This window comes from Macaca nemestrina, chromosome 5, assembly GCF_043159975.1.
Source record: "Macaca nemestrina isolate mMacNem1 chromosome 5, mMacNem.hap1, whole genome shotgun sequence".
Classification (NCBI taxonomy): Eukaryota; Metazoa; Chordata; class Mammalia; order Primates; family Cercopithecidae; genus Macaca; species Macaca nemestrina.
The window spans coordinates 149,888,017-149,914,545 of NC_092129.1; the positions used below are offsets into that span (position 1 = coordinate 149,888,017).

Here is a 26,529-nt window from a genome sequence, read left to right on the forward strand (position 1 = left end):
ACAGTTGCCCATGACTTTTCCAAGAAATTTGACTCTGCTAGGGGGAAAAATAGAGTCTTATTTTATTTTATTTTATTTATTTTATTTTATTCTATTCTATTTTATTTTGAGACGGAGTCTTGCTCTGTCACCCAGGCTGGAGTGCAATGGCACGATCTCGGCTCACTGCAACCTCCGCCTCCTGGGTTCAACCGATTCTCCTGCCTCAGCCTCCCGAGTAGCTGGGGTTACAGGCATCCTCCACCACGCCTGGCTAATTTTTTTTTTTTTTTTTGTATTTTTAGTAGAGATGGGGTTTCACCACTGACCTCATGATCCGCCCGCCTCACCTCCCAAAGTGCTGGGATTACAGGCGTGAGCCACTGCGCCCGGCCAAAGAGAGTCCATTTTTAAATGCTAGAGAGGGATAGCAGAGCTGAGTGTTAGAAAACCAGAGCCTCCTGGATTTACCAGGGCTGTGCCATTATTTTCAGAGGCATTCATAGCTAATGACAAAGTAGACAGTGAACTACTACAAGGCAGAACTGTCTGCCTTGCTCATCTCTTGCCCACAATTATCACTTTCCAAACTGATGAGAGACTATTCCTGAGATACTTATGATGGAGGTAGTTGGGAGGTCCTGGTGGGGAAGGATTACATAGAAGGAAGAGTAGTTATAAATGTTTGAACTTGTTACCATTTAAACTGTGATTATAGAAGGGGTGAATGGAGTTAACCACCACTCACCATAGCCTTGGTGAGGGATGGTTATGTTTCTCCTCACCTTGGTCTTTTCTACACTGTGCTCCCTATGGAGAATTTGGACCCCTCTGCCTTGTTCCTCTCACCCAGAGAAATTATAGTGTCTGTTGTACCTATTCCTATGCCCTTCCACCCAGCCTATTTCTCCTGTTCTTCCCCAGATCTCCTTCCAAATAGACTGGTGTAACTGGCACAAAATGTTTGTTAACTGATTGCCAATCCAATAATAAGGGGACTGAGGTTCTTCTTTGAAGGGTGGGTTTATGTGGGGTTTCCATATCAATTCTGACCACATGTGTAGAGCATCATTCAGCACCCTATGGGCTTTTAGCACAATCTTGCCTACCACCTGTTTTAAAATGGCCTAAAAGCTAAGAATGGTCTTCACATTTTTAAATGGTTGGGAAAAAAAAAAGCAAATGAAGAATATTTCGTGACACATGAAAATTACATGAAATTTGAATTTTAGTGTCCATAAATAAAAAGAGCGCTGAGGACAAAACTCCAGGGAACACCAGTATTTAAAGAGTAGCTGAAAGGAAGGAGTCTATGAAGGAGACTGAGAAGGAGATGCTCAAGAAGTGGGAGGAAAAGCTAGGAGGAAACTAGGAACACAGCCACGCTCCTTCATTTACATATTGTGCATGGAGGCTTTCGTGCCACAGTTGAGTACTCATGACAGAGATCGGATAGCCCACAATGCCTAAAATATTTGCCATCTGGCCCCTTACAGAAAAAGTTTGCTAACCCCTGATTTAGGACTCTAGGTGGCTGTGTCCCATATGTCTCCCCACTGGTAGTCTCATAAACTTCTTTTCTACTGTCCCGAGGGGCCTGAATCTCCCCACTGCCAGAACCACTGATGGGTTAGTCCCTGAATGTTGGGATACTGGGAAATGTTCTTTTGGTTTTTGGAAGGTTACAATGATTTCCAAACCCTAGTCCTTCCCTGGCACCCTGCCTCCACCACACAGACACACACACATGTATACACATGGCTGTTCCAGAATATCTAGGAGGTCATGGAGTTGTTTTTGTTTTTGGCTATTACTGCTACTATTACTTGTTTATCAAAAGAGGGTATGATGCCAGGCACAGTGGCATGTGCCTGTAGTCCCCAGCTACTTGGGAGGCTGAGGCGGGAGGATCGCTTGAACTCAGGGGTTCAAGACTGGAGTGAGTTATGATTGCACCTGTAAGTAGCCACTGCACTCCAGCCTGGGCAACAAGGGAAACTTTGTCTAAAAGAAAAAAAAAATGATGGAAAGTACGAATTTTGAAAGTCTCAGAAACACTGATGGATAATATTCACATATATTAATTTCTCAGATTACTTGATTGCCACATGAGAACTTTCTCACTGCCTCTTCCCCCACCCCTTCTGTCTTTCTCTTTCTTTTGTCTAACAAACTTGAAGCATATACACTGACAGTTTCTTCCTCACCTCCCACTTACTTCTCAGCCCACCACAATCTGGAGTCAACTCCCACTACAACACTGAAACTGCTCTCAATAAATTTGTCAGCCATCTCATAATCACCAAATCTAAGGACACTTTTCAATCCTCCCTTGACTTTTGAGTAGCATTTAGAAATGCTGACCTTGCCCTCCTTTGTGGCACACCTCTTTTTTATTTCTCTGATCTGCTTCTACCTTGTTCTTTTCTCAGTGCTCTGGATGGTCCTCATGCCACCAGATTCTCACAAACCAGGGTATTTCAGTATACTCGTTATTATCTTTTGTCTCAGTGACACACACACCCTCCTCTACTGTGTTCTGAATTGCTCAGCTTAGGAATTAGCCAGGTGTGTATTTCCCAGCCTTCCTGGACATCTGGCTTCCTGTTAGATTCTGCCAGTAGGAGGCACTGGTGGGAGATCAGAAGGCAAGAGAAACTGAGAAGCATCCTGCTTCAGCCTCTAAACAGAGTGACAGTTGCTGGGAATAGCTGGTGGATGTAGCAGCAGGAAGAATGGGAGACTCAGGACTCCAGCCTCCTGAGCAAAAGAAGTACCTTCTCAAGGATTCTAGCCTTGAAGGAGGTGGCACCTTTTTAGTAGATTGGAACTGACTATGACAATGTCTTTCACAAGACAATGAGTAGATTTCCAGATTCCAGCTCAGGGATGATGGCAGCTTCTGATTTCCAGATAGCAATCTTTTTTTTAAATTTACATTTCTAGGACGCTCTTTTTTTTTTTTTTTTTTTTAACCTTTGTAACCAATTCTCTATATTAAATTCTTTCAGTCTGAAGCACATAAAGTAGTTAAATGCTCCTGACTGGATCCTGGATAACTGGTATGAAGTTTGGGGTTGAGCCCATGCATACTTTTGTCCTTGTTTCACTTCCCACTCCTTCTGCACAGTTTACTTGGGTGATCTTATTCATGGCCTCTGCTTTGACATTTGTGCTGATGACTCTCAAATCAGGCTCTTCAGACCATACCTGGGGTCCATACCCACATGACTCACTGTGCTCCCGTGCAGTTTTAGCTGGCTGTTCCACTGGCATTTCAAATTCAACATGTACAAAATCAAGCTCTTTCTCTCTGTAAACCTGCTCCCATGGCATTCTTTCCTACTTCAATTCCGTCCATCCCTGACCACCCACCCAGCCACCCATGCTGGAAATCTGAGATATCCTTGATTCCTCCACCTTCTCACTCCCACAACTAATAAGTAGCTAAACCCTTTAGATTCTACTTCCTAATTATCTCGATATTCTATCTCCTGCACCTCCTCTAATTATGACTTAATTCAGGCTCTTATCATCTGTCATTTAAATTATTGCTGTATTGCTACAGGAGTGGTGTGTGTATGTGCAAATGTCCCTCTTGGTATGCTATAGACTCTTGCCCAGCAGTTTTGCCTCAATTCTTTAAAAACTCTGGTTCATTGTTTGAAATATCAATCAGAACATTTTTTCCAAAATGCTAAAATGATTGTATCATCCCCCAGTTTTAATATCCCTATCATCTGCTAAGTAAAAGCAAGCTCCTCCTTGTGGCGTAGCAGGGCCCATGTGATCTGGCCCTTGCCTGAATTTGTAGCTCATCACAACATCCCTCTACCCCCCATTACCTCCTATTATACAGGAACACACAAGTGACCTTCACAACATTCATATCAGCGAGTACACAGGGTCTCCAAAGAGGACCTCTGGATGCCTGTGATCTTTGTACTTCTGCCTACCCTTTGCCCTGGAATGTTTTTCTCTTCCCTTATGTTCTGCTGATCAAATTGTTTTTCCTTCAAGACTTAGGAGCCTGCCTGATTATGTTCCTCCTATTCCGCATCCTCGTAAAATTACTGCATCCTCATAAAATTACAAAGCACTTGGCACATTCTTATTGAATACGTTACATTGTTGTGTAATTATCCCTTGGCCCTCTCTCCAAGCACTAGACTCTAAGCTGTTTGAAGGCAGACTATGCCTATTCATCTTTGTATTTCTAGCCCTGGGCCCAACACCCAGCATTTCTTGTATTTTCAGTATATTTCTGCAAAATGAATTAGAGCTAATGCCTGAAGGAGAATGATTTTTTTTCAGAAAGAGGAAGAGCCAGGAGGGAGAAGGCAGGATCTGAAGAGCTCTGGGAGTTTACTTCAGGAAGATGCGGTTCCCCACTGCAGCATTCTGCCAGGAGGTGGCACTGCTCTGAAGAGCCAGCTGGTGGCTTACAGCCTGAGGTTGACAGCTTGAAACCAAAGAGGGAACTCCACCACGAAGCAACATTCCTCCACTGTGCTTCCCAGCCCAGTTACATGCCATACTCTGCCCTGGTCAAACAGCCAAGTCTTCAGGAGGTTGCTAGCCCCAGGCATCTCCCCAGTGACTGATGATGTTAAACCCTACACTTCTCTGATTGGTTTAGACAAAATGACAAGGGCAGCTATTGGAAATTATCTGGCAAAACATGATCTAAGGCCACCCTCTGGGGGAAGGAGTTGGGGAAGTGCAAGGGTTGGCTGGGTTGGTAGCTCCTACCTACTGTGTGGTGAGAAGGTATGGGTCATGAACAGAACCAAGGAGCTGCGCTGCTACAGATGCTACCACTTCTGTGGCTGCTACCCCACTCCTGGGCCGTCCCAGAAGGTAAGATGGTACTCCCATTTACTTCCATCCTGAACCTAGGGAGCCCACCCAGCGTTTGTGAGGAAAAGCGCTGTGCTTTGTGAGTGGTGGGAAGTCTTTTGAGGCAGTGGAAACAGTAGGGGAGTGGGGAAAGACAGCTACTATGTATGGTTGGTAAACGATATCAGAGATGCTTTACATGTTCCATTTAAGACAATCTCTTGAAGTGGAGATTGTTCTCTCCGTTTTACAAATGAAGAAAGTGAGACTCAGAGTTATTTGTGCAAGTTCACAACATTGGAAAGTGGTAGAGCTGGGATTTGAACAAAGTGGATGTTATTTTCACTCCTCCACTCAAGATTCTACTCTGCTTTCTATCATTAACTTATCTTGTGATTCTTGAAAAGTCTCTTAGTTTCATTCTCTGTAGAGGATGGCCCAGAATGGAAGAATAATCTGGAAGGTCGCTCTTCCTCCAAATGTCTGTTTTTCTGGGTATTGGGTTAAAGGTTTCCTGCTCGCTGAGCGATTCCTGCCAAGCGCTTCAAAGAAGAGGGATTATTTTATGCAGTTATGGGGTCACTTCTCCCAGTGCTGTCTTTGGGAGGCCTGGTAGGTTAAGGAACAGAAGACATTTTCAGAGAGGCTTGGTGCCAATGAAGTGGCTGAAGAAATGTCTGGAGACTGGTTTTCCAATTTACCATTTGTGTCTGGGGGTAGTGGGAGGCAGTCCCATCTATGGCTTGGGGAGGCTGTAGCCATTCCTCCTCCTTCCCTTCTAAGAGTGAGAAACCCATCCATGGCCTTCTCTAGTCAATACAGTGGCCTGGTGTGAATTAGACAAAGGAATCTTTGGGAGGATACAGCCCTATGCCAGGATGTGTGGCGTGGTGAGCAGAATGCAGGCTTCCACTTGCTGCTTTGGCTAGGTGTCTTTGTGCAGCCCACAAACACACAACGAACAGAGTAACTCTGAATCTGTCACTTTATTTTATGTATATGCATTTTTAAAATTTTTATTTGATTAATTAATTCTTCTTCTTATTATTTTGAGGCAGAATCTCTCTCTGTCACCCAGGCTGGAGGGCAGTGATGCGATCTCGGCTCACTGCAACCACTGCCTCCAGGGTTCAAGAGACTCTCCTGCCTCAGCCTCCCGAGTAGCTGGGATTACAGGTGCATGCCACCTCATCCGGCTGATTTTTGTATTTTTAGTAGAGATGGGGTTTCATCATGTTGGCCAGGCTGGTCTCAAACTCCTGACCTCAAGTGATCCACCTGCCTTGGCCTCCCAAAGTGCTGGGATTACAAGCTTGAGCCACTGCACCCGGCCTTTATATATATATATTTTTGAGATGGGCTCATTCTGTCACCTGGGCTGGAGTCCAGTGACACAATCACGGCTCACTACAGCCCCAAGCTCCTAGATACAAGCAATCCTCCCCCCTCAGCCTCCAGAGTAGCTGAGACCACAGGTGCTTGCCACCACACCTGGCTAAGTTTTTGTATTTTTTGTAGAGACAGGGTCTCGCTGTGTTGCCCAGGTTGGTCTTGAACTCCTGGGCTCCAGCAATCTGCCTGCCTCAGCGTTCCAAAGGGTCGAGATTTGAGCCACCATGCCTGGACTGAATCTGTCACTTTAGACAGTAGAACTCTTTTTACTTTTGCCAACTTTAGACAACTGGCCTTTTTATAGGCCAGGGAAGCTTGGAGAGATGCTATAATATGTTCTTCACCCCCATTGGGAGGGGGAGTCTAAATAACAGACACGGGAAAGGGTCTCACCTCAGCCCACGCTCCTTGAAGCAGGCCTTGCTTGTTTTTTTTTTTTTTGGTGGTGGTGTTGTTTTTTGTTTTGAGACAGAGTCTCACTCTATCACCCAGGCTGGAGTGCAGTGGCTTAATCTTAGCTCGCTGCAACCTCTGCCTTCCTGGTTCAAGCAATTCTCCTCCCTCAGCCTCCTGAGTAGCTGGGACAACAGGCGCCCGCCACCGTGCTCAGCTAATTTTTTGTATTTTTAGTAGAGACGGCGTTTCACCATGCTGGCCAGGCTGGTCTCTAACTCCTGACCTCGTGATCTGCCCGCCTTGGCCTCCCAAAGTGCTGGGATTACAGGCATGAACCACCGCGCCCAGCCCCACCTTGCTGTTTTTTAAGTTGAAGGAGAAGGCTCCCACCTCCCTGAACCTCACCCTATGTCCTTTGCAGCTCCTACTCCAGTGTGGCGAGATGACCTGCAAAACCACACGTTCCTGCACACAGTGTACTGCCAGGATGGGAGTCCCAGTATGGGACTCTCTGAGGCCTACGACGAGGACCAGCTTTTCTTCTTCGACTTTTCCCAGAACACTCGGGTGCCTCGCCTGCCTGAATTTGCTGACTGGGCTCAGGAACAGGGAGATGCTCCTGCCATTTTATTTGACAAAGCATTCTGCGAGATGATGATCCAGCAAATAGGGCCACAACTTGATGGGAAAATCCCGGTGTCCAGAGGTCAGGAGTTTTCTGGGGAGTGAAGGAAGGAGGGCTGCATTCTTAACCTCATTGATCTGTACACTGAATAATTCCCCTTGATACCAGCTCCCCATCTCAAATACCTTCTGGTTCTCTCCATCACCTTAAGTTTTCCACCAGCCTTGGTCTGCACCCTGTGTTTTTTGGTGGGCAGAAGTACCTAGCATGTAGTAGGCATTCAGAACTATGTATTGAATGTGATGAATTCAACAGGTACCAGTTGATACCTACTGAATATTAACACTTGTGCTGCTATGCCCAGCAAGATGGATGGGAAGAGTGGAAATATCTGATGATGTGACTATGTCTTAGTGAGAAGACAGTGCATGGTTAGACGTCAATGTGAGCTCTAGACAGGAAGTGCTGAAGGAAGTCATGGTGGAGGGGTCCAGAGTGGCCTGGATCGGGCTCTGCTTCTAGGTCTAGCTGCAGTCCTTGCCTGGAAGAAGACCTCCCTTGGGAGCCCAGCTCCTCCCTCATCTCTGTCTCCCAAAGCCTGACCCACTGTGTTCTTCTCTGCCCTCCCCTCCATATGCCATGCACCCTCCAAACACAGAGATACCATCTAAACTAGTCTCTTTTTTCCCCCACACCACAATCCCCCCACCAGGGTTTCCTATCGCTGAGGTGTTCACGCTGAAGCCCCTGGAGTTTGGCAAACCCAACACGTTGGTCTGTTTTGTCAGTAATCTCTTCCCACCCATGCTGACAGTGAACTGGCAGCATCATTCCGTCCCTGTGGAAGGATCTGGGCCTACTTTTGTCTCAGCTGTCGATGGACTCAGCTTCCAGGCCTTTTCTTACTTAAACATCACACCGGAACCTTCGGACATTTTCTCCTGCATTGTGACTCACGAAATTGACCGCTACACAGCAATTGCCTATTGGGGTGAGGCTTTCTCCCTGGAAGTCTGGTGCTTTTGGGCGCAAAAAGGGATAGATCCATGGGAGGAGTCTTCTTTCTCCACTGGTACCTTGTTTAGTCCATTCCTACCCTAAGCCCATCCCAATCTTCCATGCCTCAGTTTCTCCCATGTCATCCCAGACACCCAAGTCATTCCCCTGGGAGGGAGGCTCCCTAACTAGGTCCCCAGGCTGAGCCACTCCTTATTTCCTCCAGTGCCGCAGAACGCACTACCCTCAGATCTGCTGGAGAATGTGCTGTGTGGTGTGGCCTTTGGTCTGGGTGTGCTGGGCATCATCGTGGGCATTGTTCTCATCATCTACTTCCGGAAGCCTTGCTCAGGTGGTATGTCATCTGGAGGGGGCGGGTGAGCCGTGGGAGCCAGATACGGTGGTGCATGTGTGCATGTGTCAGCATTATTTTGTGGCATGGGGGGACATATAGCGATCCTCAGGCTCTTGGGTGTAGGGGCCTGTATTCAGCACCATGGGAGCACATCTTCCCAGTTGGGGACCCAGTTACACACATACAGTTATGGGTCACAAGAATGGCTTTGAGTGAAAAAAGGAATCATGGGGTGCTGTAGGAAGGGTGCTTGGAGATGATTTGGGAACAAGGAGAGATCAACCTCTGCAGGGTATGCTGAAGGCAGGGCGAGCAAGGCCTTTGGGGAGGAGAAGGAGGAGGAGAAGGAGGAGGAGGAGAAGGAGGAGGAGAAAGAGGAGGAGGAGAAGGAGGAGGAGGAGAAGGAGGAGAAGGAGGAGAAGGAGAAGGAGGAGGAGGAGAAGGAGGAGGAGGAGAAGGAGGAGGAGGGGGAGGAGGAGGAGAAGGAGGAGGAGGAGAAGGAGGAGAAGGAGAAGGAGGAGGAGGAGAAGGAGGAGGAGGAGAAGGAGGAGGAGGGGGAGGAGGAGGAGAAGGAGGAGGAGAAGGAGGAGGAGGAGGAGGAGGAGGAGGAGGAGAAGGAAGAGGAGGAGGAGGAGAAGGAGGAGGAGGAGGAGAAGGAAGAGGAGGAGAAGGAGGAGGAGGAGGAGAAGGAGGAAGAGGAGGAGGAGAAGGAGGAAGAGGAGGAGGAGAAGGAGGAAGAGGAGGAGGAGAAGGAGGAATCCCCTGATGCCTTTCCTCCATCCCTGTCTCTCCCCAGACTGATTCTTCCAGACCAGAGTTTGATGCCAACAGCTTCGGCCATCCAAACAGAGGATGCTCAGGTTTCTCAGGATCTCTTCTTCTCAGGGTAGAAGAAATCTCTGGGACATCCCTGGGGTGTGTGTGTAGATTTCCCACCTGGGGACTCTGCTATCCCTGGGCTTGCATCCCAGGGATCCCAGAGTGGCCTGCCTATCACAACCACATCCCTTCCCCGCACAAGACAATAAATCATCTCATTTCTTTATATCAGGGTGGCTTCTTTCTTAACTTATGGTATTTGTTTCTGGATAGCTCAACTTTAGTGGGTTGTCGTTTCAAATTCAGCATGCCTTAACCTGGACACAGCTTGCCCTCGTTAGGGAGGGAAATAGGGAAAACCCCTAATTTTCCAGCTGAGTTCTTATTCCCTGGTCTCGGCGGTACATGATGTTTTTCCTTCTATCGGTTTGTGCAAAATATGTGAGAAACAAAGGAAGAGTTATTTTCTAATAATCTGCTTACCAAATGGTTAAGGAAGCTGCTTGTGCGGGGTGTGTGTGTGTGTGTGTGTGTGTGTGTGTGTGTGTACTTTACTGTTTGTGAAAATGTTTATGTCTTGTATAGGCTGCCCTGAGAAACATGTAACTCCCTACAACCCTCACTGTAACTGGGAAACGGAAGCTCAGGGATGGGTAGAGTAAGCCCCCAGGTGCAATTCCAATCAGTCATGTCAGTTCTGGGAAAACAGTATCATGAAGCCCCTAACATGAAGTGAAAACAGCCTGGAAGGGCAAAGAATTCACATGTCTTTCCTGACAATCTGTTCCTTGGCCTGAGTGAACTGTCCAAGGAGAACTGCACAGGTGCTGTCCTGGGCAGATAATGAAAGCTGGTAGCACATGACCACTGGTGGTAAATTGCTTTGCATGTGCTTTCTTTCTTGCATTCCTTAGGGTCTGGGATTTGCTTTGGATGACAGGGTGGCAATAAAGTTGAGAGGGCAATTACTTGGTGAGGGAGTTTCTGTTCTTGGCATTGTATTAGAGTCTAATCTAAAATAAAAATTCCCCCTAAGAGAAGTTAGCACTGTCTCTGAACCATCTCATTTCTAACAGCATCATGTGTGCTGGTTAAGAAGCACGGGCTCTGGAACCAGACTGCTGGGGATTCAATTGTAACTGTCAGCGTTTAGCTGTGAGCCCTTGAGCAAGTTACTTAACTTGTGCTTTGGTATCATTTTGTGTAAAAGGATGATGATAACAATGGTGTCCACCTTGCCACCATGTTGCCAACATTTGAAAGTCAAATAAATGTTAGTGAGGATAAAGGGAAAGGTGAACTCTAATATCTTGGTCTGTTGGTGGGATTGTAAACTGTTTATGACCCTTGAATTACAGAAATTATAAACTAGTTGAGTGAAAAAATTAATATAGGAAATAAGGCAGCATATCCTCATGCTGTGAAGCTTAAATAAGTTAATATCTATAGAATGCTTACAATAGCGTTTGGCACATACAAAATGTGCTCAATAACCTAATCTTATCATTACTTGTCTTGATCTTCAGAGGAGAACTTAGTTGCCTCGTAGACTTCTTTCTCTTTTCTGAAATACACCTTAATACTAGCTTCAAGTATTGTGTTTTCTCCATTTTAGATGTTTTTCTTTTTATTCTCACTTTACTAATTCTAGATACGGTGCTTTCTAGTTCTTCCTAATTTCTCTCTCTCGCTCTCTATTTTCCAACTTATCTAGATATTTCCTGTCAGGCAAGCTTTAAAAGTGCTTTATTATGCTGTGTGACCTTAGACAAGTCACTTCCCCTCTCTGGGCCTCAAAGTCCTCATCTATAAAATGATGGGCTTAGATTAGATGCTTTCTGAACAAACCTTCTATGATACTGTTACTTAAGTACTCTAGAAGCACTCAGTATCCTCTCTAGTCTGGTGCCCCTTTTCTAATAAAAAATATTACTCACTATTCCCAGCAGGAAAGCTGTTCTTGAATGAATCTTTTTTCCTCACTCTTTCTTGAGGTATTATATCTGTTTTTGGTTTAGGGCATTTGCCCAGGCTCTTTCCTCTCACAGGAATGCCTTCTTTATTCTGCTTGTCTTGTTCCTGTCTTAACCCACTCCATAGGTCCAACTCCAGTTCAGCTTATTCCATGAACCTGCCCCTAATTTCTCTTTACTGAAATCTTCCAAGACTTAAAGCACTCAACCTAAGGATTGGGATATGCCACTTTATTTCCTAGGTTAATTTTTTTTCACCCAACTAGTTTATAATTTCTATAATTCAGGGATCATAAACAGTTTATACTCTCACCAACAGAGCAAGATAGTTCACATTTCCCTTTATGCTCACTAATACTTGTAATTATTTGACTTTTAAATGTTGGCAACATGGTGGGCATAGAGTGGTATTTTGTTGTTTTAATTTGCTTTTCTCTCATTACTAATCAGTATCACATGGTTTGATGATTTTGGCTTTTTAATATGTGTTACTATTTAGTAGAACTAGTCTCCATTCCTTTACCATCTTCCCAAAAAACTTATTTTTCTTTTCTTTATCAAAATATTCTAAGATACTCTTGGACTATATTTCCATGTACATTTTATAATCAGTTTGTTAAATTCTCCTGAAATCCTACTGTTACTTTAATTGGGGTAGCATTTAGGTTAGAGATGTGGGGAGAGGTTGTCATTATGTTAGCATGGCCTATCCATGAATATGGTATATCTCTACACCTCTCAGGTCTTTGTGCACTTCAATAAAGTTTTCTTTTTTCTTAAAATTCTTATATTTGGTATGTTAATTCATAAATATGCTATGGTTTTTATTGTTATTATAAAAGGTAGGCAATTTTCAGTTATTTTCCAATTGATTATTAGCAATACAGGATTTAAAGTAAGAAATCCTGAGTTCAAGTAATGATTCTATTACTTAGTATCTGGGTAAACCTCAGCAACCACTTAACCTCCCTCTGCCTCCATTTTCTCATGGGTAAGATGAAGATAGCATTCTTCAATAGTTGTGGTGTTAAAAAATAAAAATAAAAAAGGAAAAATAGTTGTGGTGGCAAATCAGATAGACTATCTCCTAGTAGTTCAAGTAATTTGGCTGTATGATGGAAGGATGGTGAACTGACTACAGAAACTATAATCCAAAGGTCAGATCTAGAGCAGTGAATCCTGACAGGGTAGAAGGGTGTGTGTGTGGGCGGAGGTGAGGTAAGGCGTAGATGGCAGGAGTAGGGTGGGGATTGGACAGATTGGGCAAGTAATATAATCTTGGCAGGATGTAGGTGTGTGTAGTTTTGAAAAGACACCGAAGTCACGAATGTGGTCTTATGCTATGAGGCATGATTAACTGGTTGAGCAATTTTGTGTTTATAAAATGGAGACTTCAGTTAAAACCATCTGCCCCAAAGAGGAACCTGAGAACTGACATGGAGCAACTTTAGGAAGTGCCTAGAAGAGATTTATTATTATGGCCATACTCTCAGAAAAACACAAGAGATTGCATGTGTGACTTCCTCCAATGTGCAGTGCCAGTGATGTTATTGTAGCTTGTCTTTGTTTTAGCTACCCCAAGCTCCTCGTAGGACACCTCCTCCCTGATGGCACCTCACAGCATTGTCAAGCTTGTGAAGCTATACACCAGACCTACGATGCCAACTGCCTTCGTCCTCTCCAGCACAACTCCAGCCCAGTATTCAAGGCTCATTCCAGGTCCTCTTGATTGAGAGTACTCCCTGTCTACCATGCCCATGGTGATTTCTCTCTTCTTTTTTAAGACCACGGGCCTTATTGCTCTCTTATTGCTTACTTGCTTTAATATAAACTATTTAAAGTGTTTGTTCTCACTCCCCAACTGACCTACAAGCAAAGTGATACGGGAGCAGAATCCATATCTTCTCATTCTGAATGTTCCCAGTAATGCTTTGCACACAAACCCTGGGACTAGTCCACTGCAGGCATGTGGTGGCCAGGCTAAGGGCAGAGGCAGTGGGAAAGGAGAGGACTCACTCTTTGGGTGGTTGTGTAGAGTCAGTAAAAGAAAGGCAACATGTGGGAACCCGGTTGGGGCTCCATGCCTCTTCAGTCCCGGTGCTATATCAATAATTAACAAAAAGCAACAATGGACAGCGCCATTGAGATGTTATTTTGGGTTGGCTGGAGGTGGGAAGACAGAGCTATAGCTGTAAAAATGGAAGGGCTGGGAGGAGGAGAGGAAGGAAAACACTGCTGAGCACAGGTGTCTGGGTTTTCTGTCCTTCTTTATTCTGAAAAGCTCCCTCAGTGTTTGAATTAATAGAGAAGTGAAATCTTCTCCTGTCATCTCCTGTTGTGGCCTCACAGAAGGTTTCACATCTCCTTTGACTGCTGGAGCAGAGATCTAGACATAAGAGGGAACTACATTCAGCCTCACTGTTACTGGCTACGGCCATGTTCAGTGCTGGCACAGGACCACACAGCCAGTGCCCCCTTGCCAGGGCTAGGCTTTGTAGACATTGAAAAGGATCCCAGGACTTGGTTCCTATAAGGTTAGGATAACAGCTTACCTGGACAGGATGGGGAGGAATGTGAGGGGGAAATGTATGGAGTGGGGGGCGCAGGGGAAAATTCAGTTTTAAAACTTGTCAAAAGAGAAAGTGGAAGGGACGGTGGTTCGCAGAGCAGAAGGAACTCTGAGGACGGGAAAGATAAGACTTGGGTGAACTGGGTTATGGATTGTGACTCTTCTCTTTCTCCCTTTCTCAGCAGAGGCCTCAGTGACTCCCTTTATCTGAGCCATCCCAGTTCCAGGATGTAGTGAGTGTGTGGGCATGCTCAAGTGTGTGTGTGTGTGTGTACGCACATGCATGTGTAAGAGCTGTATAAGAAGAGGAGTTACAACCTTTAGACCTTGGGTGTGAATCTTTGGACCTGTTTTCCAACCTGGGAAATGAGGACAATTAACAAGTTTTTTGTGTGTGTGATTTTCTTTTTTTAAGACGAGTCTCACTCTGTCACCCAGGCTGGAGTGCAGTGGCACGATCTCAGCTCACTGCAACCTCTGCCTCCCAGGTTCAAGTGATTCTCCCGCCTCAGCCTCCAGAGTAGCTGGGATTACAGGCACGCGCCACCATGCCCGGCTAATTTTTGTATTTTTAATAGAGACAGAGTTTCACCATGTTTGCCAGTCTGGTCTCGAACTTCTGACCTCAGGCGATGTGCCTGCCTTTGGGAGGCGAATCCCTCCCAAAGTGCTGGGATTACAGGTGTGAGTCACCACATCTGGCCAACAAGTCTTTTAAGATGAGATGAGATAGTATATAATGGACCTACCTAGCATTGTATCTGTTCTAAAGTAGAAGCTCTACAAATTATGCACTCCCCACCCCATATTCTGCCCACTCCAACACACTTGACAGTTCATTAGCAGAGTTAGAGTATATAATCAAGGTGAGTGGGGGCAGTGGCTGGGAGCTATGGCAGAGCTTCAGTTAATCTCAATTAGTTACACGAGGAGTCTTTTGTTTTTGGTAATGATCTTTGTATGTATTTTTTTCTAACCATTTTCTCCGTAGGTATTAGATTTTCCTGAGATCAGGGACTTTGGGGGAGGGCAGCTAAGTGTGGTGTCAAGGGGACCCCTCCACATCTTCTTTTGTTTAGCTCACTATTTAATGAAATCCAAGAGTCCTCAGAAACTAAGGTGTGGAGAGGCAGCCCTGAAACCTACTGAGGAGCAGAAGGAAGCCAATTTAGAGTTTCAAGTTAGTAATGGAAAATCCATCAACTGTATAGTTCACAATGGGATAGAAGAATGAATTGCCATTTAAAATCTGCTTTTTCAGGCCAGGCACAATGTATGCCTGTAATCCTAGCACTTTAGGAGGCTGAGGTGGGTGGATCACTTGAGGTCAGGAGTTCAAGACCAGCCTGGCCAACATAGTGAAACCCCGTCTCTACTGAAAAAAAAAAAAAAATTACAAAAATTAACCAGGCGTGGTGGCACATGCCTGTAACCCCAGCTGCTCGGGTGGCTGAGGCATGAGAATCATCTGAACCCAGGAGGCAGAGACTGCAGTAAGCCAAGATCATTCCACTGCACTCCAGCCTAGGCAACAGAGTGAGACTCTTTAAAAAAAGCCGTGAAAAAATAAATACGCAAATACGTAAAATCTGCCTTTTCAAGACACACACGTGACCAACAAGCATATGAAAAAATGTTCAACATTACTAATGATTAGAGAAATGCAAATCAAAATCATAGTGAGATATCATCTCATTATGGCTATTATTAAAAAGTCAAAAAATAACAAATGTTGGAGAAGTTGCAGAGAAAACAGAAGGCTTATACACTGCTGGTGGGAACATAAATTAGTTCAGTCATTGAGGAAAGCAGTTTGGCAATTTCTCAAGAAACTTAAAGCAGAGCTACCATTTGTCCCAGCAATCCCGTTATTAGGCATATACCCAAAGGAGTATTAATTGTTCTACCATAAAGACATACGCACATAAATGTTCACTGCAGCAGTATCCATCACAGCAAAGACATGGAATCAACCTAAATGCCCACCAACAGTAGATTGTATAAAGAAAATGTGGTACATATACACCATGGAATACTACACAGACAAAAAAAGACGAGATCACGTCTTTTGCAGCGTCATGGATGGAGCTGGGGGCCATTATCCTAGGCAAACTAACACAGGAGCAGAAAATGAAATACTACATGTTCTCACTTTTATAAGTGGGAACTAAACATTGAGTACACATGGACACACAAAAAAGGGAATAATAGACACTGGGCCCTACTTGAGGGTGGAGGTTGGGAAGAGGGAGAGGATCAAAACACTGCCTATCAGATACCATACTTATTACCCGGGTGATGAAATAAATTTGTATTCCAAATCCCCATGACACACAATTTACCTATATAACAAACCTGCGCATGTACCCTTGAACCTAAAACAAAGGTTAAAATAATTAAAAATAAATAAAATATAAAATCTTACTTGCTATTCTCAAAAAATAAAAAACAAAATCTGTCTTTTTAGGGGAAGAAAAGTAGGAAAGCTTTATCTCATTTTCCTAGTGGCTTCATAATGCAGGGACCTGCCCCCAGGGAACAGGATACAGTAGAGGAAACACATAGGGGTGTTTAGAGTTTGGGGGAAGGCAGGTGAGCTCTGGGCACTGACCCGTCACCAGCTATTTTTCAAGGAGTCTGAGTGGTGTTAACCTGCAGTCTACCCCGTGAGATTGCTCAGAGTGTAGGAGGATATGGTTTACTGGCTCCAGAAAGCAGCTATTATAACTGAGGAGGAAATGAAGCTTGACTGGCTAGAACAGAAGCAACAATGGAGGCCCATGGAGGGATTTTCCAGGCCCCTATTCCTGATCTCTAAAGTGGCGCTGCTTCCCTTATTCTGCAGTCTTGCTTTGAGACCAGACAATTCTGTACTCTGTCTGTGCCTCCTTCCTTCTCAGCAGCCCTGCCTCTACCACCTGCCCCAGAAGGGCTCTGGGTCCTCTCATCTCAGGACAGACAAAGATTTTTGTAATTATCTTCTTGGGTAACCTCCCTGTAAGGAATAGGAGAGGTTATCTGGTCCTGGTCTTTTGGGAGAGCATTGAGAGGAAAAAGTTAAACCAGTGGGCAGCCCAGGCTGCATACATCCTGGGAATATTGCGATTATTCTCTCCAGTAATCTAGGGAAATCTACTGGTTGTTCTGCAGAAAAAGAATTAAGAGAGAACAGGAGACCTGTTGTCTAAGCCTAAGGCAGGATGAGGTTTACCTAGTAACTGATGACGCTAGGCTGAGGCACTCAGCGATTTGTCTCTACATCTGTCCCCGCCTACCTAGCAAATCTGTCCCTGTTTGAACACTGGACTCCCGTGAGCTGGAAGGAACAGGTTTAATATCTAGGGGCTGGGTATCCCCAAATCACTCATTTCGGGGGATCAAGGGACCCGGGCAATATAGTATTCTGCTCAGTGTCTGGAGATCATCTACCCAGGCTGGAGCTTCTGGGACAGGTGAGGACCCACGGACCCTGGAAGAGCTGGTCCAGGGGATTGAACTCCGGGCATCTCTACAGAGCAGAGCATGATCATATTCCTGCCGCTGCTGCTGGGGCTCAGCCTGGGCTGCACAAGAGCAGGTAAGGACACTTCTTCCGGGGACTCTCCCTTCCCCTGCTCCTGTTTCAGGATAAGGGTGTTCCGTTTTGTAATTGCATATGACCCCCTGGATAGTTTGTCTCCCTGGTATGTATTCCTATAGCACTTTGTACTTTATCTTTGTAGCAATTTTAATGTAATTAATCTGTATAATTATCTGTGCAGTGTATATTCCCTGCTGGAATATAGGCAAGGACATTGTTCATCTTATTTATTGCTGCATCCCCAGCTCCTAGCACAGTGCCTGCATGCAGCAAGTGCTTCGTAAATATGTGCAAACTGAATATTTAATATTTCCAGCACAGTACAAGGCTGACTCTTTCTCTTGACCCTTATTCTCTCTCAATAATTTGCCATAGTGAAGGTCTGTGTTCTGGGCAGATTGTCATGTTTAAATATGCAAATAATCTCGGGGGGCCACTCCTATCCCTGTGCTTAGTCTTGCATAAAGAGGAGACTGGATCTACAAACTTATCTACTATGTCTATCGACTCCCTCAAATCAGGCTTTCAGAAACTTCAGGGTATGAGCTTGGTCAGTAGACGGTCCCTGAGCAGGAAATCTGTGCCAGACTAACTGGATGTCACCAAGGCTTAGGTTCTCAGCTGAATATAAGAAAAATCAACTTTTTTTCTTCTATATGCTCACACTCAACACTTCTTTGACCAATTGTGTGGGTTTTGTCTTTTTTTTTTTTAACTCATAGCAACCAATTATCCTATATTAGCTGGATATCCTATAATTCAATTCCATTGTGACATTAACTGGAGTTAACATAGAGTCCAAAGGTTAAAGACTCAGTCCCATAAGGCCACCTCCATTTCAGACACCAATCACAAGTAGTAGCTTCCCGAGTTACCTACATCTTCTGTCCAACTTGGCTACAAATCAGAGGTTCTCATGACCCCCTCCTTGGGGTTGATAATTTGCTAAAGTGGCTTATGGAACTCAGGAAAAGTTTACTTACTATTGTAGACTTTTAGAAGGGATATTTTATTTTAATTGATATGATTATACATATTCCTGGGGTGGATAATGGTGTTTTAGTACATGTAATGTACAGTGATAAGATCAGAGTAATTAGCATATCCATCATCTCATTTATCATTTCTTTGTGTTGGAAACATTCAATATCCTTCTTCTAGTGATTTGAAATGATATAATGTATTATTGTTAATTATAGTCATCCCACAGTGGTATAGAACACTAGATTGTAATTTTGCATCCTTTAACAAAGGATATTTTAAAGCATACAAATGAACAACCAGATGAAGAAATACCAGGTCTGGAAGGGTCCCAATCACAGGAGCTCTGTCCCAACAAAATTGGGGTACTTCACCTCCTGGTACGTGGATGTGTTTACCAACTGAGAAGTTCTCTGAACTTCACAGTTCCGGGATTTTTATGGAGGCTTCATCACATAAGCATGACTGATTATTAACTCAATCTCCAGCCCCTTCCCCTTCAGGGAGGATGGGGGAAGGGACTAAAAGTTCCAGGCTTCTAATCATGGCTTGGTCTTTCTGGTGACCAGCCCCTCCTCTAGGAGCCCACCAAGAGTTACCCCATTAGAACAAAAGACACTCCTGTTATCTAGGAAATTCTAAGCGATTAGGCACTCTATCTCAGGAATCAGGGTCAAAGACAAAATATTAGAACAAAAACAAAAGATGCACCTAGCGTCCCTATCACTCAGGAAATTACAAGGGTTTTAAGAGCTCAGTGCAGAGCTCCTAAATATATGTCTATATGTTATATATATTTATTATTTATGTATATTTATTATTTATTTATCGTCAGGCCAATAGAAGACATTGACCTGCTCTCCCTTCCCTGGCTCCTCTAGGTGGCTTTGTGGCCCATGTGGAAAGCACCTGTCTACTGGATGATGATGGGACTGCAAAGGATTTCACATACTGTATCTCCTTCAACAAGGATCTGCTGACCTGCTGGGATCCAGAGGAGAACAAGATGGTCCCTTGCGAATTTGGGGTGCTGAATCCCTTGGCCAATGGCATCTCACATTACCTCAACCAACAGGACACCCTGATGCAGCGCTTGCGCAATGGGCTTCAGAATTGTACCACACACACCCAGCCCTTCTGGGGATCACTGACCCACAGGACACGTGAGGAGAGAGGGATGCAGAGGGGCTACCAGGAAGTGCAGTTAAGAGGGCAGGCCAGGGAGGGTCCCACAGTGGCCCAGGGGTTTGAGATTTGAGCAGCAAAGAAGAGAAAATGTGTGGATCTGAAATGTAGAAAGAGGGAGGATTGAACCTCAAGAGGAACAAGGTGGCTGACCTGAGTGGAACAGGAGTAGAGAAGGGGAGGTGAGGTTTGAACTGCGAGGAATCATGAGGGGAGCTTATGCAGAGGCCAGGGCATCTCAGGATGGGTACCCAAGATGTTCATGCCTTCTTATCCCAGATTTTGGTGTTCTAGATCTGAGGTGGGCCCAGGCATGGGAATATTCGGAATCCTAGGGGATCCTGACACATGCTTTTTCTCACATTTAAACTCTTGCATTGACAATGGCTTGAAGTTTGTAAAAGTAAATTTGAAGCTCTCCACAGTACAGAATAGTGTGTTTCAAGGGTGATTTCTGAACCACCTTTCTCAGAATTGCCTGGAGGAGGTGCTTGTTAAATATGCAAGCCCCTTGGTACCACTCCAGATCTGTTGAAAGTATCTGGGGATACAGGCTAGGAAATCTGCATTTTAACATAATTTCTTGGATTTTTATTTAAGATTGTGTTTGAAAAATGTCAAGATAGAGGCAAGCAAGAGGGTCACCTAGGAGAGTAAATCAGTAAAATATGGCAGTATTAGCAATCTCATTAATTTGACTACATTCATTCCAAATTTAAGAGTGAATCTTAAGTTAGGCTTGTTTCCTTAAACTATGCGAGGAGAAAAGGCTTTAACTAGCAAATTAATGTATTAAACAAGATTTGGAGAAAAATTCCTTTTCCACCTTAAAAAAACCCAATGTACAACTCTGGATTACTCTTAGCTTACTTATTTCAAATACTTTCCAGCTTACGTACTTGAAATATAATACAATGACTTCCAGAACAGCTTGCAGTTCAGATCTGGTTTTTACTAATTGTAATCAAACATAACTCTGGAGGAGGAAAGAAAGAAAGGGGCAATGAAGGAATGTGAGAGAAGAAAGAGGAATGCAGGAATATATTCTAATGATTCCCTTTCAAGGGGCAGCATGGCAGGGGGGCTGGGGTGGGAAGTGGGTTGCAAAATCTATGAAGAGTTGCGATAGAAAAAGAAACCGGGTTGGAGAAGAGGCCAGAATGTCACCCTCCTTCCTAAAGATGTTTTTTCTCCTATGCAGGGCCACCATCTGTGCAAGTAGCCCAAACCACTCCTTTTAACACGAGGGAGCCTGTGATGCTGGCCTGCTATGTGTGGGGCTTCTACCCAGCAGATGTGACCATCACGTGGATGAAGAACGGGAATCTTGTCATCCCTCACGGCAGTGGCCAGAAGACGGCCCAGCCCAATGGAGACTGGACGTACCAGACCCTCTCCTATTTAGCCTTAACCCCCTCTTACGGGGACACCTACACCTGTGTGGTGGAGCACATTGGGGCTCCTGAGCCCATCCTTCGGGACTGGAGTAAGTGTATGGCAGATGGATGGAATTAGGGTCAAAGCAGAGAAAATGAGATGTGGATCGATACATGGTACATAGTAGACAGCAAGGTGCTGAAAATGGGGACTGAGTCTGGAGGAACTTATGGGGGGCTTAGGACCAGAATTGGGAAATGGGATAAAGAAATGGAAATATTTAGGTTGGTGAAAAGGATTTGCAGTTTTTGCCATTACTTTTAGTGGCAAAAAACGCAATTACTTTTGCACCAATTTAATATTTCTATTTAGACTGTGCTATTGTTGCTCTGGTGGTGTGGTTGATGTTGCTGCATCTATATTTGAGGGCGGGAGGGGAGCGTGCTTGCTTTGAAATGAGGATGTAAATTTGGCAATCGTATTTTCAGAACCCCAAATTGTAATACACTATTCTAGCCTCCTTAGATTTCAACTATTCTGGTGCCAGAAGCAGATGGGAGCTGAAGGAATGATGAAGGTTGAAGAAGGGGGACATTTCTTGGTGTGGGGCAGTACTACATTTGGCCTGCTCTACCAAGCATAGGGGAGTAGTCAAGCCACGGCTGGCAGACCATTTGGCGTGCATGCTCAGGGGCTAATGGCTAAAGAATTAATTACAGTTCAAACACTGTCGGGAGTAGTTAAAGGTATTGTGAGAAGTTGCACACAGCTTTGGGTATTCTTGGAAAAGAAAGAGAAAGAAATGAGGAAGAGGAAGGGTGTCTACAAAAGCCAGAGAACAGGATCTCAGATCAGCTGCTGTAACCAGGTTTTCCCCTTGTGGGAAGTGCTGTTTCCTGCTGGGCAGTTGGGAAGGGAATGGAGAACAGAGAAGACAGTGGAAATCACATGCTCACTTGAACTTTCCTGGGGAACATCTCCTCACAGGGTGTACAAGAACCTCCCTTTGGTAATAGAGTGTTCATTTTATCATAGGAAAAGAATCTGAGTGGGACATGATTCAGAACAGGACCAGCCCAAGGAAGTGCAGGGGCTGTGGAGTGGGATGGAGACAAGCTCCATGGGACATCTAGATGTAGAAGGTACACAAGTAGTAGGATAACTCACAGGATGGATCCACTGGAGGTTAAGACACGTGGTAAGACAGTGTAACAGGAAGCTGCTCAGTCGGAGAAAGTAAGGAAGCAAACGTTGTCACCGTGGGGGCAATGGAGAGGACAGTGAGGAGCCTTTATCCTGGTAAGAGTGCCTTTTGGGTAAAGAAAGGAAAGAGGATGCCTTGAGAGGCGCCACTGTATTAGAGAGGACCTGGAAGCCAGGATACTAATTCTGGGGAGATGGGTTCCCCAGGCTTACTCTAGGAGTAGAGGCCCATGGGACGAGGGTTTGATTTGAGAAAGATCATTTTCTTGGGAGTGGGTGGTGCGAGCTAGACCCTTGGAGCTGGGATAAAGGACCTTTTAACCCACTGAGAGGTGGCTGCAATAAATGGAATTGCCCTGGGGGTGAGCAACAGAAATTGGTTCAAGTAAGTTTCTATTTTTTGCAGCACCTGGGCTGTCCCCCATGCAGACCCTGAAGGTTTCTGTGTCTGCAGTGACTCTGGGCCTGGGCCTCATCATCTTCTCTCTTGGTTTGATCAGCTGGCGGAGAGCTGGCTCCTCTAGTGAGTGACTCCCTGAATTCCCATCCCCACTCTTGGTCCCAATCTCTGCTTACTTTCTGTTTGTGATTGACTCTTTCCTTCCTACTCCCTTTGCTATGAATAATGCTAGATACTTTCATCCACAAAGACTGGTATAATCAAGTATCTTCCTCTCTTAGGTTACACTCCTCTTCCTGGGTCCAATTATCCAGAAGGTAACATCTCTGTTGGTCTACTTCCCTACTTGTCCTTTGGTTGGGGTGCAGGTTAGAGGGTCAGTGTTGGGTTCAACTAATCTTGCTTATTATATGGGTGAGCTTCCATGAGGATCTAGCCAAGGGCATGATTTAAGCTGCCATTGCTAGGATTAAGAGCAGGAAGGAGCATCCTCCTCTTCTACTAAGTGGGGTATCTGCAGACAGGAGGATAAAGGTGTTTCCTTTGTACTAGTTGTTGGTGCCCTGGAGTTCTCAATATCACTGTATTAAGGCATGGGATAGTTACAGTGGCAAATGATGGGGGCAAGTTGGGTTCAAGCCTCATTATCTCCCTTTTATTTATTCTGTAGGACGGCACATTTCCTAGAGGCAGAATCCTACAACTTCCACTCCAAGTGAGAAGGAGATTCAGACTCAATGATGCTACCATGCCTCTCCAACATCTTCAACACTCTGACATTATCTTGGATCCTATGGTTTCTCCATCCAATTATTTGAATTTCCCAGTCTCCCCTATGTAAAACTTAGCAACTTGGGGGACCTCATTCCTGGGACTATGCTACAACCAAATTATCGTCCAAGGCTATATTTCTGGGATGGATATAATCCGAGGAAGGGAGTTAAAGACCCTCCTGGGGCCCTCAGTGTGCCATAGAGGACAGCAAGTCACTGGTGATTGTTTCGGAGAAATAAACTTTAGTGGAAATAATGTTTTTCCATGTCTTCTTCCTGGGGCCCTGGGGAAGGAATATGGGCAAAGCAGGGGCTGAGGTTAATTCTCTTCTACTTGAGTGGGGGAGAAACAGTGCCTTCTTCCATTTTCCCACTTAGACATGACAGAATTTGGGGCCGTTTTCTGATTAATAATTCATAAGGAGAAATTAAACTGTGGTGGGATGGAGTCACAGAGTATGGGCAAGGAAGGGGATTAACAGCTTACTCACCCCGTACAGGATCTTATAAGGATTAAATGAGTTCATACTTGTAAATGGCTAAGAACACTGCCAGACACACAGCCAGCCTGCAATAGGGACGTTAGCTATTTTCAGTTATTCAACTTTCTGGCCAGGCATTGTACCAGGTGCTTTGATCCTCATCACAACCGTAAGGCAGACCCCTCAGACCCCTCAGACCCCTCAGGATTCAGGGAACAGAGCTTAACTCTGGATTGAGTTCTAGACAGTTATTTCTTCCATACCCTGAATGCAGAAGGGAGCATAGCTTGAGTGATTATTTTATCTTAGGCACTGGGCTCAGACCTTTATATTTGTAGCTCCTTCTCTTCTCACAATAACCCCACAAGGGACAGATTGCTTCCCTCTATGTTACAGACAAAGGATATGAGGCTCAGAGACATTTAAGTGACTTGTCCAAGGTCAAAGAACAGATTTCTGTAGGATGTTTGTCTACCTCAGCTGGAAGTAGCAGATTACTTTATTCTGAAGACCCTCATGCTGGTGAGCACACACCTCTTCAGGGCCTCCGTTCTATTCCCTTCTAACCCAAGCCCAAGGAGAACCCTTTGGGGGAATGGACTCCACGCCATGGAAGAGAGGATGCTGGCTGGTGGTTTGTTGTCCCATGAAAGGCGACACCTGCTGGACACAGAAAGCTAGGGTGTGGAATTGTTTTTGGAATTAGAGTTAAGTACTAGAATGTGGGTAAGAAAAAGAAACCAGAAATGAGTTGATCTGGAACACATCCATAGTTTCTTCAGACGGATCCTTGGAATTAGAGCATCTCTTCTGGAAGGGGTTAACAGAAGTCAGTGGAAGGAAGTTAATGTCTATATTTTATCATTTTTATGTTTCATATTCATTTTTTTCTATTCACTGTTTTTGTTTTTATTTTTGTTCGCTTGACAAAGCAAACTCCTTTTTAAATTCTAGTTTAGTCTAGGAATGGGGCTTTGGGCCTTGTCTATAACTGGGCAGTTTTATTTATTATTTTTATTTTATTTATTTATTTATTTTCGAGATAGTGTTTTGCTCTTGTTGCCCAGGCTGAAGTGTGATGGTGCAATCTCGGCTTATTGCAACTTCCGCCTCCCGGGTTCAAGCGATTCTCCTGCCTCAGCCTCCCAAGTAGCTGAGATTACAGGCGTGCACCACCACGCCTGGCTAATTTTGTATTTTATTAGTAGAGATGGGGTTTCACCATGTTGGTCAGGCTGGTCTCGATTTCTTGACCTCAAGTGATCCACTTGCCTCGGCTCCCAAAGTGCTGGGATTACAGGCGTGAGCCACCGCACTCGGCCTATTTGGACAGTTTTAAAGGACAAGCTGCAGATCTGAAGGGTCTAGTTCTAGTCACAGCAGTGGGAATCAAAGTGACAGGACCCCAGAGGAAGGAAGTAGAGAGTTAGCTAACGGGACAGCTTCCAGTTCCTTTTCTAGAAATTCCCAGTGCAGGCTTTTCTCTGCCCTAACTTTGTAGGTTTTTTGTTTTATAGGAAAGGCTGTACCATTCCAGGTAAGGAAGAGGGAAAAGTATATGTAGGTCTCCTACGATCCAGACAGTCAGAATACTATAGATAGAAAGGGGAGTCTTTACACAGGGGAATGAGTGGTACTTGAAAGGAAGGTGGAAGAAGGGTAATGGCGGACCAAACTGTAGGAGGATGAGGAGAGGAAAATGGATGCCGCATGAAGAGAATGGAATGTCAAACATAATGGATTGCTAAAAAAGGAGTGCATGCGTGTGTGTGTGTGTGTGTGTGTGTGTGTGTGCGCGCGCGCACTTGAGCACATGTGAGAGAAAGGAAAAAAAGAGAAGGAGTGGAAGAGAGTAGGAGAAAGGGAGAAAAGGGGCGAGAGGAGAGAAGTGGAGTAGGAGAAAGAAGGAGAGACACGTAGAGGGAAGGGAAGGAGGGAAGAGAGAGAGAGCTGGACTTTTGGGTTATACATAATCCAAGCTGCACAAAGAATTGTTTTCTCCCTTCCATGTCTTGTTGTTTTAAAAGCTGAACTCGGAGCTAGAATTGGTTTTAAAGGTCATCTAGTCCCACTGCCCTCCCGTGAAAGAACTGGGCCTGTGTTAACGAGGGCACACACAGTGCGGGGAGTTCCTCCAACACTTGGGGCAGATAACAATATTTTAGAGAAATGTGTTGACCCCATATTTGAGCTTCTTCTATTGACCATTAAAGACAGTGAGAATAAATCTCAAATACACCATGGGAGGTGGTATCCTTGGCATTTTTTTTTTTCCCTGAGGGAGAGTATGCTCCTGGGTTCCAGGTTCTCTTTGCCTCCCTGCCCATGCACACATGCGTGTGAAAGAAACGGACAAAATTGACATTTAATCCCAGTGTCTATTTATGAAAATTATCTTTAGGCCATTTTCTCAAGTTTTTCTGTTTCCACAGTAAAATCGGGCAAATTAGATGCAAATGAGGGTGGAGTTCAACCCCATCCTCAAAGCCTTTTTTTTTTTTTTGGCTTGAGTGTCTGTCATTCCCAAGAGCCCTCCAACTGCCTTGAAGCAAGGCATGGGGGATTTCTCCATGATGCTTTCTGCCACTACTTGGCCAGACCAGTC

General features: G+C 44.8%; 2 protein-coding genes across 4 annotated transcripts; both read left to right on the top strand.

Moving 5' to 3' along the window:
• The first annotated feature begins 4,434 nt into the window (after positions 1–4,434).
• LOC105474428 (HLA class II histocompatibility antigen, DM alpha chain) lies at positions 4,435–9,627 on the top strand. 2 transcript variants are annotated; one of them, XM_011729043.3, is made up of 5 exons: positions 4,435–4,839; positions 7,028–7,312; positions 8,046–8,222; positions 8,454–8,582; positions 9,379–9,627. In XM_011729043.3, the coding sequence occupies exons 1-5, from the start codon at positions 4,752–4,754 to the stop codon at positions 9,381–9,383; spliced, it is 684 nt and encodes a 227-aa protein (XP_011727345.2). In that variant the 5' UTR covers positions 4,435–4,751; the 3' UTR covers positions 9,384–9,627. The 2 variants fall into 2 exon arrangements, with proteins under 2 accessions (XP_011727345.2, XP_011727344.2); XM_011729042.3 differs by having other exon boundaries at positions 4,652–4,839; positions 7,944–8,222.
• Positions 9,628–15,403: 5,776 nt separating this feature from the next.
• On the top strand, positions 15,404–23,698 carry LOC105474426 (HLA class II histocompatibility antigen, DM beta chain). 2 transcript variants are annotated; one of them, XM_011729040.3, is made up of 6 exons: positions 15,406–17,520; positions 19,386–19,667; positions 20,891–21,175; positions 22,676–22,792; positions 22,951–22,986; positions 23,340–23,698. In XM_011729040.3, exons 1-6 carry the CDS (start codon positions 17,466–17,468, stop codon positions 23,354–23,356), a joined length of 792 nt encoding a protein of 263 aa, XP_011727342.2. In that variant the 5' UTR covers positions 15,406–17,465; the 3' UTR covers positions 23,357–23,698. The 2 variants fall into 2 exon arrangements, with proteins under 2 accessions (XP_011727343.2, XP_011727342.2); XM_011729041.3 differs by lacking the exon at positions 22,951–22,986 and having other exon boundaries at positions 15,404–17,520.
• Positions 23,699–26,529: the final 2,831 nt, after the last annotated feature.